Raw genomic sequence first — 11,577 nt, 5'->3', positions numbered from 1 at the left:
AAAATTGTACTCGACAGAATGGATCACATTCTGATACACACACTCATTTCGCTCAGGTTGTGACGGTCAAATATATTGATCCACCGTGTTACAGCCTAGCCATTAGTAAAAGTTACTACAAAGCATGGGGCACTTCCTGTCGGCTCAGAGACATTGTGAGGCTTCCCAGCCGACCAGTCACAGTGCTTATGGTCCGTGTCGACTCTACGTGTAGTTACATTTTTGAGGAGGTGCATGTCAGCGTAGCCTCTGCGTAGCTTACGCCGTCGATTCAACGCAAAAGTATAAATTACACTTCACTCTCTCATGCAGTGCCAATGGTATGATCTCTGTCATCACACGCAACTGGTCACATGCACACACACACATCAACACAGTGTTCAGTCAGTGCGTGAGAGTGCCTGGCCGAGAAAATGCACAGGGGAACGAAAGAAAGAGTAAAGGTAGAGCTGAGAGAGAAAAGGCAGGAGGAAAGTGCCATTAAATGCTGTAAAATTCCAGATATCTTTATGATTAAGGGACATGGTGGTGTTTAAAAAGAAAAATACATAAACTACTCATATCACATCATATCATCATCAGTACCTGTTTTAATATGCCATGAAAGCAGAAGATGTGTTTGTATGGAAAATAAAGACCTGTATACTCGTTTCAGGTGTCTCCAGTTACTCAGAGCTACATGATGATAAACATAAATCCAGTCCCATATCAATTAATAAGTATAAACCCCTTGAGGTTTTGTGTAGCCAGCCAACAATATGTATTTCAATAGGACAAGACTTGATTCAAAGTAAGTTAAACTCCTGCGCACTGTCTTGCTTACTGTTGGTGAAATCATTTATGACATTTTCAGTCAGATACCTTCATCAGATCAACAAGCAAACATTTGAAGTGAGACATTAAAGATAACTTTCTCTTTTGATTAAGTTGTACTGCTCATCAATACACCTATAATACATTTACCTGCAGACAATTATTTTAGTTTGTAAGACAAAGCTTTCATTCTTTGAAATGTTTACCTTTCAGCCTTTTCAGGTAACTAATTTCAACTTGCAGGTTTGACAAAAAAATTTAGCTTACAGCCTTTCAGTGCGTTTGAGCTTCTTCAGGCATTTGATTTTACGCTTCTGCATTTTCTGCAGTGTTGCAAGTTAATTTCAGCTTTCAGTATCTTAAAGAGACAGGAGCATCTACAGACAGAGGCTGAAGTGAGAGCTTGCATGAAGGTCCTGAAGGGCCATAGAAAATTATTTTTTTTAACTTTGAATCATTCCAAATTTTACACAATTTAATGTTAGCAATCCAGTTTAGCGTCAGCCTTTAACAGCGAGCATTCACACCACAATTTCTCCACAAATTGCATTTCCAGTTAGTATTTAGTCCACTGGAAACTGAAAATGACTGTTAACAAAATGCACCATAACAAAAATCCAGATCTGGCCAACATGTACAGTATATAATCTGTGTGAATCAAGGGATATGGTATCATTTATTACAAATTTACAATATATTTACTGCAAGTTTTTTCCCATCAAATAGATGGCTATTGTGGTTTATGTTACTAAAGTAGTTTGGTAATGTAGTGTAGATTAGTGTCAGGAAACTTTATTTATGTAAAGATTCATGTAAAGTCTTCTAGGAGTTTTAAGTAAAAACAAGTCTGATGGTGGAAGAACCTAGAGCAGCTTCAAGGTAATTTTACAACTTAAAAGATAAAAAAGCCAAAATACATGTTGCACTTTAAGTCAAAAGCAAACTTTATTTAGGTTTATTTGACAGTTTACATGTAGAAGGTAGTTTATTGTCACATATACACATACATATTGCGAAATTCATTCTCTGCATTTCACCCATCCCTCAAGGGAGTAGTGGGCAGTTGCTGTGCACTGACTGAAGCACCACATGTTTTTGATTGTATGCATTTAGAATCAGTGCATATTGCAGTGCGCACTCTGGTGGGCAAACTATGCAACGCTCACGACATGAGGGAAGGATCTGACTCTGTTTCTCTTTTTTAATAGTCATATTGGCTATTATAAATGCCGATGCAGGTATATCTGCAAGTATATGGGCCGATAATATCTGCAAAACAATAAATCGGTTGAGCTCTAGTTAAGAAAAAAAGCATTCAAGATCATTCTTTGAAAAGCCTAAATTCAAATCCACCTATGACACCCATAAAAGCACTGAAATTGCAGCACACACATCCCAATCAACCAAAATTAAACTAATAAAATAAGAACATATAAGATAAAACATGAAAATACATTCTAGAAGATCATTAAAAACAAAAAGTCCGCGTGCTCACTTGAACTCATGAGCGAGCATAATCCAAAACACAACCGCAACACGGAAACAATAGCATGCCAGCTGTGGCTTTTTTCCCCAGACATGTTCAGGCTCTGTTACTTCAACGTTCCTGGCTAAGACACAGCAGCGAGCCACATATTGGCATAATACTCCCGGGAAAAAAAAGGCTGTGTAACAGCAGCTATAGACAGACAGGGAGACACCTTAACACAACGTGCTGAAAACTCCCACTGCAAAGTTACAGTAATATTTTTATATCATCTTGAGGTTGAACTGATCCATGCTCGTTATATGATTACGTTACATTTACAGCATTTAGGTGACGTGATACATTGGCTTAAGCTCACCTGCTGCAGTAACTGATATTACTAGGCTCAGCAATGTGAGAACAGCTAAATGTATTGGATGTTAACGAAATAAATTTAATTTTATTTATTAATATGTAATATAATTGAAAAGCTAGGGGCTATATGTAGTTTTTCAATTAAATTACTTATCAATAAATTTTCATTGCCTTATTGTCAACGGGCTCAAAACTCACTTAGAAATGAAGCATATGCCAGTTTTCTCTGTTTTCATCAGCCACTATTCTGCTATAAATGTGAGGACAGCGGTTCGGATTCAGCTCTGTGAGCCTCTCTCTGACTACAGCGACAACACCGTTGCTAACTACATGCAGTCCACTTACACCACAAAACACTGACTCCAACACAAACTCCATGTAAGGATAAATATAACAATAAAGGTTTATGCAATGAAGCCTGTCAGACCAAACAAGTCGGGTAAAAATAGTCACACCAGAAACCCACGGAGAGAGTCGCGTTAGCTTTTCAGATTACTTCACCAGCTAACACGACCCATATTACTATCCTGTGTACCACTGGTATTATGTCAAAGTGTTGATTTTCACCTGCAAGAATGGATGTAACTATATAAAGCAAATGTGGAGCAATTTGTTTACTAGCCTATAGTGATGCAGGGCAGAAGCAGCCCGAGTCTCTGTAACTAACATGATCCACATAATATAAAATACTCCAGCTCACTAACCGTTTCATTATCATCCAATACATTTTGCTGTGTTGACATTGCTGTACCTCCTTTGAAAGACACACAAAGTAAAGTTAGTTACTGAAAAGCAGCAGGCAAGCTAACGCTGATGTAGCATGTCGGCTAAATGCAGTAAATGTTATCATGTAACCAGCATGGATAAGTTTAACTTGCAGCTGATAAAACTATTACTGTAACGTTGCAGTAGGGGTTTACCTGTGTTTCCAGTCTGTTCTCCCTGTATGTCTATAGCCACTGTCACACTGCCTTTTTTCTGGGAGTACTGTGCCATTATGCAGGAGTCTCACTGCGCTGAAAGAAAGGTATGGCGTCAGTGTTGAGCTGCCTCTGAGCCAGGAACATTGAAGTAACAGAGCCTGAACATGTCTGGAGAAAAGCCACAGCCGACATGCTGTGCCATGAGTTCAAGCGAGCACGCATACGAGCACACACCTGGTTCAAACTTAAAACCGCACTTCTAGTGGCCGCTGAAAACTCCATAATACCCCTTTAAAGATCAAAAATGTTGTTCCCGCCCAAAAAAAAATCTAAAATCCCTACATGTAATTCACAACAAACAATCTTAAAGTAGACATCAAAACAAAACTCAAAGAGGACAGAAATAACTTGATAAAAATGGATGAGACCAAATCCAGAGGATTGACTGTGTGACCGCAGAGAGCTTCAGTGGATAATCAGACTTCTGCTGTTTCTCCCGACTGAGCGAACCTAAAATATCCACCAGAAAAATAAACAGTGAGGTTGTGAACAGTAATGACAAACAGTAGGCTTGTCGCATCATCTATCATCTGTTTGAATGTTCGGTTTGGATCATCAATTTCACTAACCGTACCTGCACGTACCAAGGTGCAGCTGCTGGACCAGGTGGATCAGCACTAGTGTAATTAAAAACATTGTTAGCATTATCCAGAACAGCTCATAATCAGGGCTGTTTACATTTTAACAATGTTTTACCAAATTAGTGTTTCTTCATCTGTTTTCCCTGTCATTGTGGTATTTCTTCACCATTTCAAGGTCTGCTGTAACATCTAAAAACAACAAAAACATAGCATTTACATTGAATGCACTATAAATCGACTATTGGACATTTGTTGATTTAATAGTTTTAATAAAATATTTACAGTATTTTTAGTGATCATATTTTTATTTTGATATGTTCCCTTTACCTGGGATTGAGACAGCATCTGTCTTGAGTGACAGGTCGATTGATTCCTGAATTGTTTCCTCCAGTATCTTCAGGATTTCCTCCTAATTCAGCATTAAAATCTTTATCAATTCTCACTCCCACAGATAAACTGAATCCTACATGAATTAACTGTTTAAATGTGTGTTCAGCGGGCTGCTCAAACTGGACAAAAGGATAACAGCTATAAATGCTTTATTATGTTTCTGTCTTAGATAATTGACATATACAATCACACATCAAGATGAAGATGTGCAGTGTGACACATTTTACTATATCATCATCATCATCATCATCATCATATGTATTATGAGATGTGACAAACCTTCAAGTCTCTCAGCTGGTTCAACATAACATCTTTAGCCTGCTTAAACATGGTGTTCTTTGAATCATGAACATGTCTCTCAATAGTGTCCTTCATGTTTTGCAGCACACCCTCTCCTCGAAATGCTGCTGCTTCTACAACAAAAAAATTAATTGTTGTCAACTACAGTTTTCTAGACAATCATGATAATTGTAAATTATTATTGTGTCAGGTTGTAGATGTCTTTATCTCCTATCTTACTTGTATAGCACTTTTCCATGGTCATCTCGATTGTTGCCATCAGACTGCTGTAGACTTTTTTCTTACGCTCCCGGATGATTTTGTTGAGTTTTGTCTTAATTTTTTCTTCCTTAAAGAGAGAAAATAAAGTATACATCAACATAGTTATTACAGTAAAATCAAGGTAATCCCAATTAAGCTAATTTTTTCTTTGTTATTTGACCTGAAAATCAGTAAATTATTAAAACTGATTTTCGAAACACAACCTGTTTATCTGCATTGTTAACAACATTTACTATGTTGATAGCATTATTCATACACAGTGTACATGAACATGTTAATAACTCAAGTAGCTCAATAGCCACTGTATATATATTTTTTAATTGTTCAATGTTTAGTCTTCATTCCAGTCCTCAAACTCAAACTAGATGTTTGATTTAGACAAACAGCTTGATAATGGACTTGCAGATATTTTTCTCATCTTTTACCTCTGTCTTGAGAAATTTCAGTTGCAGTTCGACATCTTTGTGCTTTTGTATCAGCGTCTCTGTGTCAAGTGAAAACGTGTTGATGACCCCGTTGAATGGTTCACATTTTCTTTCATTTCTGAAACATGTTAAAAAGTTGAAATGTTTCATAAAGAAAGCAATGACAAGTGTATTTTAACAATGCAATTAGTACATATGTATCGCATTTCACAGATTTTTTCCATCCAAAGAGTTTCATGTCCTTGCTAAGTCATTTCTTACGGGAAGGCCTTCTTGAATTCCTCATCAATGCTGTTGGTCAGGTGGGAAACTAATTCTGCATTGAGGTTTATTTGTTTCCTTCCTTTTGGTTTGTGGGTGCCACCGTTCTTAACAACACACTTCAATATCTTGTGAAAAGCACCACCTTTTACCCATCTCTGAGACAACGCAGAAAAACATAATAAGAGAAATAAGTTAGCAGTTAACATTTTCACATGCATTGCAAAATCAGTTGTTTTGATGCAATTATAATTCAAATACGTACAGGCTCTAAGACACGACTCAAGACTTTTACACATGAACTTTCTGATGTTTCAACCCCCTCACTCAGGCATTTTTCAAAAACCTTATGAGCCTCTTCCATGGGTTTTCTGACTTTGTCAAGTTCATGTCTCAGCTTTTCTTCAAGGTCTGTGTATACTTTTGTTTTTTCGTCAGCCTAAAATCAAGCACAACACATTCAGTATTTAAAGCAATGAAACTATAATGCAGCCTGATTGGGCAGTATTTATTTCTACTTTATTTGACAGCTAAAATTGACTCCAAATGAATTTAAGAATTATTTTTACTTAACTTTAACATGTTTTCACTGAATTTCAGCAAAGGTTACTTCAGTTTAATTATTTATTGTAATTATTTCCTGTCAATATTAATGATAATTATAACTGAAAGACAATGACAGATGTTTTATTTCTTTATCTTACAACTTCTCTAGATTTGGCCCCTTGCATCAGAGAGAGAATCCCATGAGCTCCAGACACATAGTTAAATGTCTCTGAATGATGGTCATTGAGCTTTTGCAGAAATTCCTGAAGTTTGGGTATTTCTGTAAAGAAAAAAAAAGCAGTTTCCCTTACAAGCAGTTTCCCTTACATATTACAAGACATGCCTTTGGTGTGGGAGACCTGGGTTTGATTACCACTGCAACATTGACTAAGTGTCTTGCTCAGGGACTCATTAACCTCTAGTTGCTCCAGAGGCGTGTGACCTCTGACATAGTATATGGCAAATGTAAGTCGCTTTGGATAAAAGCGTCAGCTAAATTACTAATTATTATTTATTTTACAACAATAGACCAACACAGTCTGCTTAAACGAATACCACATAAACAATTACATATTATTAGGTACATCTTGCTAGTACTGGGTTGGACCCCCCTTTTGCCGCCTTAATTCTTTGTGGCATACTTTCAGCAACAATACTCAGGTAGGCTGTCGCATTTAAACACTCCTCAGCTGGTGCTAATGGGCACAAAGTGAGCTAAGAAAATATCTGCCACTTCATTACACCACCACCAGCCTGAACCACTGATACAAGGCAGGATGGATCCATGCTTTCATGTTGTTAAAACCAAATTCTGCATCTACCATCTGAATGTCACAGCTGAAAGACACTAGTCAGACCAGGCAATGTTTTTCCAATTATAGCCTCAGTTTCTTGTTCTCAGCTGACAGGAGTGGCACCCAGTGTGGCCTTCTGCTGTTGTAGCCCATCTGCTTCAAGGTTTGACATGTTGTACGTTCAGAGATGGTATTCTGCATACCTTGGTTGTAACGAGTTATTTGAGGTACTGTTGCCTTTCTGTCATCTCAAACCAGTCTGCCCATTCTCCTCTGACATGAACAAGGCATTTTCGTCCACACAACTGCCACTCACTGGATATTTTCTCTTTCTTGGAATATTCTCTGTAAACCATAGAGATGGTTGTGCCTGAAAATCCCAGTAGATCAGCAGTTTCAGAAATGCTCATACCAGTACAATGTGGAAAAGGTGTTGGAACCCCTAGGCTAATGACTTTTCCAAAAGCTAATTAGAGTTAGGTTTCAGCCAACCTGGAGTCCATTCAATGAAATGACATTGGAGGTGTTGTTTAGAGCTGCCCTGTCCTATACAAAACCTACACCAATTTTAATTTTGCTATTCTCATTAAGAATTGCCTGATGGGAGCCATGCCTTGAACAAAAGAGCTCTCAGAAGACCTAAGATTAAGAATTGTTGACTTGTATGAAGCTGGAAAGGGTTACAAAAGTATCTCTAAAACCCTTGATGTTCATCAGTGCACGGTAAGATAAATTGTCTACATATGGAGAAAGTTCAGCACTGTTGCTATTGGCCATTCTGCAAAGATGACTGCACGAGCACAGCGCAGAATACTCAATGAGCTTAAGAAGGATCCTAGAATGTCAGATGAAGACTTACAGAAATCTCTGGAATATGCTAACATCTCTGTTGACTCTACAATATGTAAAACACTAAACAAGAATGGAGTTCACCACGGAGGAAGCCAATGCTATCCAAAAAATACATTGCTGCATGTGTGAAGTTTACAAAAGAGCACCTGGATGTTCCACAGCACTACTGGCAAAATATTCTGTGGACAGATGAAATCAAAGTTCAGTACTTTGATAGGGACACACAACCCTATGTGTGAAGGAAAAAAAAGGCACAGCACACCAACATCAAGACCTCGGGGCCTTGAAGGGTTGCTATCATCAACGGAAAAATGAATTCCAAAGTTTATCAAGAAATTTGGTAGGAGAATGTAAGGCCATCTGTCTGCCAGCTGAAGCTCAGATTATGGAACTGAAGATGGTTGATACAACAGGACAACAACCTGAAGCACAGAAGTAAATCAACATCATCAACTTCAGCCAAAGAAAATACATATTCTGAATTAGCCCAGTCAGAGTCCTGACCTCAACCCAATTGAGATGCTTTGGCATGACCTCAAGAGTGATTCACACCACACATCCCAAGAATATTGCCTAACTGAAACACTTTTGTTAACGGTTCAGTGTGAGGATCAATGCTCCTCTCACTTTGCTTAATTTATTAGATAAGCAATCTTCAAATCTTACCAAAATGTTTTTAAAATTTTATAAAAAATACAACAGAAACACAAAGTAGAGTGTAGCATGTGAAAGTACAAATTACACAATTGTGTACACAGTTGCAAAGCACTATAAAAAAAATAAAAACTTGGTCACTTGATAGGCACACTCATGTTATGTGTCACTATTAGCAGTAAAATGAATACATGTTTTCCACCAGGGCAGTATTCAACAGAAGTTTAGCTGCTGATCTGAGCTCCACTTGCAAAGCCAAAACAGAGCGCTGTAGAATAACTACATTAAATTACAATCCAACAACATATTTTTTCTACCAGAGCAGTAAAGATTTAGCTGGCTGATCTGAGCTTAGATGCTGGAAGCTGCGTTTTATTGCCCATTAGTGATCAGCTGATTGTTTTATGAACTTAACCGACAAAGCCAAAACAGCGCTGGAGAGTGTCACTACATGAAATTAATCCAATAACATATTTTACACCACAAGCCAAAGCACAGCACTGGAGAATAACTACATGAAATTAATCCAACTACATGTTTTTTCTACCTGAGCAGTAAAAGTTTAGCTGGCTGATGCTTCCATGCTGTTTTATTGCCAATTACTGATCACTTATGTAACCAGAAAAGCCAAACCACAGCACTGGAGAACAACAAGGCTACATAAAATTAATCCAACAAGATAAACTGACAGGGGAAACACACCACGGTTCTCTGTGATTATGGCCAGGTTCTAGCTAAAGCTATCAAACAACCAGTGTTGGGGGTAACGTGTTACTATAATCAGATTACTTTTGTCTGCGTTACTGTTGATAACTTCAGTAATCACATTATGTTACAAAATCATTGCATTACTTGCATACTGGTTCTTGAACCATCCACATAATGGGAGAAAATAAATCAAACGTCCCTTTTCCTGTGTGTTTGTTTTTCTGACCTCACTTTTGACTTCAGCGCCAATTCATGAGGACGCAGAAATTGCAGAGCTGCCAAAGAAGTAGTAATACGGGTTTCTGAAAGGACAGCGATACCCTCTAGTGCGCCTGTGGCGAGGCTCTTTAGCCTGGGCAGTCTTGTGCTGACTCTGAGGAGGAACAGGTTGTCTGACAAAAGATTGGAGAAACTGCTGCCCAGGGTGCGAACTACAGGGGAGCCAGGGTGAGCTTAGCACCCCTTAATAAAACATCAGCTCCCCTAAAAGCATGATTTGTGATATTTTGAGTTGACAGCAAACTTTATTGACAATCTCTGTATTTCTCTATCATGGATCATGCGGAGCGTCAGACGTCATCCAGCCAGAGGGAACGATGACCGACCGTCTGCAGCGGGCCGGTCGCTCCTCGATCTACTGTACGCTCCACCGCCCCTCTCCCTCTCCAGTACGGGTTGTGGTGCTAAGCGCTATGAACGGTTTGTGATCGTTCCCTCTGGCTGGATGAATATTAAGCATAACAAATGCACTACTGCAGCTGGGGGGTCTCTGTAGCGCCACGCAACTTTCTAAATTCTTCTTTCTCACGGAGAAAAGAAAGGTCAGGTTGCAAACACAGCCTCAGCCTTTGTGTCAAGTGTAATTGTAGCAAAATGGTTAGATATGTATGTCCTCATTGTAATAAGGATTTGTGTTGATCAGAGCATATATGAGGTGTAACTATATATTGTTATTGTGCATCACAGGTGACGTTATGCAGTAATCCAATAGTATTGTAACTAGTAGTGTAACTAGTTACTTTCAGCAGTGAGTAACTAGTAAAGTAGAGCATTACTTAAAAAAAAAAAAAAAAAAACAGCAACTAGTAGTTTGAGTAACTACCCCAACACTGCAAACAGCAGCTTACATTTGCATCGCTAAAGTCCGACTAACTCAATTACCGGTCCAGCAGAAAACAGACAACCTCAGATCCGTTTTGAAAACATCTGTCCAACATCACAGCCTTCCATCTGGGAAAATCCACGCCGATTATGCCCCTGATTTTTTGCCCTCAGCTGTTTGTATCTTTCCCAACTCCTTTGGCTTCATGGTATAAAGATCCACAGGCTGTCAAATCTCGTGCTAAATAACACGTGTTCCTTCATTTGTCCAAATGTCACTTGATGATGACGCGCTCTGTAGCGCTGTGTGTCCGTTGGCTATTGTAGAAACATGACGACAAAATATGGCAATGTCCATAGAAGGGGGTGCCCTCGGTTATGTAGATAAAAATGGCTCATTCTAAGGTAATAAAAACAATGGTTCATTATGCAGGGTCTTTACACACCACTGAAAACATACAGGTGCTGTTCATATAATTAGAATATCATCAAAAAGTTGATTTATTTCAGTAATTCCATTCAAAAAGTGAAACTTGGATATTATATTAATTCATTCCACACAGACTGATATATTTCAAATGTTTATTTAATTTAATTGTGATGATTAAAACTGACAACTAATGAAAATCCCAAATTCAGTATCTCTCCGAAAATTAGAATATTACTTAAGACCAATACAAAAAAAGGATTTTTAGAAATGTTGGCCAACTGAAAAGTATGAACATGAAAAGTATGAGCACTCAATACTTAGTTGGGGCTCCTTTTGCCTGAATTACTGCAGCAATGCGGCGTGGCATGGAGTCGATCAGTCTGTGGCACTGCTCAGGTGTTATGAGAGCCCAGGTTGCTCGGATAGTGGCCTTCAGTTCGTCTGCATTGTTGGGTCTGGCGTATCGCATCTTCCTCTTCACAATACACCATAGATTTTCTATAGGGTTAAGGTCAGGCGAGTTTGCTGGCCAATTAAGAACAGGGATACCATGGTCCTTAAACCAGGTACTGGTAGCTTTGGCACTGTGTGCAGGTGCCAAGTCCTGTTGGAAAATGAAATCTGCATCTCCATAAAGT

The 11,577-nt window shown here is 38.5% G+C and overlaps 1 protein-coding gene across 6 annotated transcripts in view; it reads right to left on the bottom strand.

Annotated features, from left to right (window-relative positions):
- Positions 1-1,779: 1,779 nt before the first annotated feature.
- LOC123956818 (nuclear GTPase SLIP-GC-like) overlaps positions 1,780-11,577 on the bottom strand; it is a 31,521-nt gene continuing 21,723 nt past the window's right edge. For 4 of the 6 annotated variants that reach the window (XR_006821641.1, XR_006821649.1, XR_006821648.1 and 1 more), the window contains 10 exons: positions 6,559-6,680; positions 6,120-6,293; positions 5,855-6,012; positions 5,594-5,711; positions 5,127-5,235; positions 4,887-5,020; positions 4,545-4,626; positions 4,333-4,406; positions 4,211-4,253; positions 1,780-4,086 (listed from right to left, as the gene is read on the bottom strand). Coding sequence is in view for 1 of the 6 variants with exons in the window: in XM_046029279.1 (XP_045885235.1) it covers positions 4,348-4,406; positions 4,545-4,626; positions 4,887-5,020; positions 5,127-5,235; positions 5,594-5,711; positions 5,855-6,012; positions 6,120-6,293; positions 6,559-6,680 (956 nt within the window). In the remaining 5 variants the exon portion in view is untranslated. Of the gene's footprint in view, positions 4,087-4,205; positions 4,254-4,304; positions 4,407-4,544; positions 4,627-4,886; positions 5,021-5,126; positions 5,236-5,593; positions 5,712-5,854; positions 6,013-6,119; positions 6,294-6,558; positions 6,681-11,577 lie in introns of those variants that run through there. The other 2 variants (XR_006821642.1, XM_046029279.1) reach the window with 2 other exon arrangements.

The sequence above is a fragment of the Micropterus dolomieu genome, linkage group LG02 (genome assembly GCF_021292245.1).
Source record: "Micropterus dolomieu isolate WLL.071019.BEF.003 ecotype Adirondacks linkage group LG02, ASM2129224v1, whole genome shotgun sequence".
NCBI classification, from domain to species: Eukaryota; Metazoa; Chordata; class Actinopteri; order Centrarchiformes; family Centrarchidae; genus Micropterus; species Micropterus dolomieu.
This window is presented reverse-complemented; position numbering and strand designations above follow the sequence as displayed.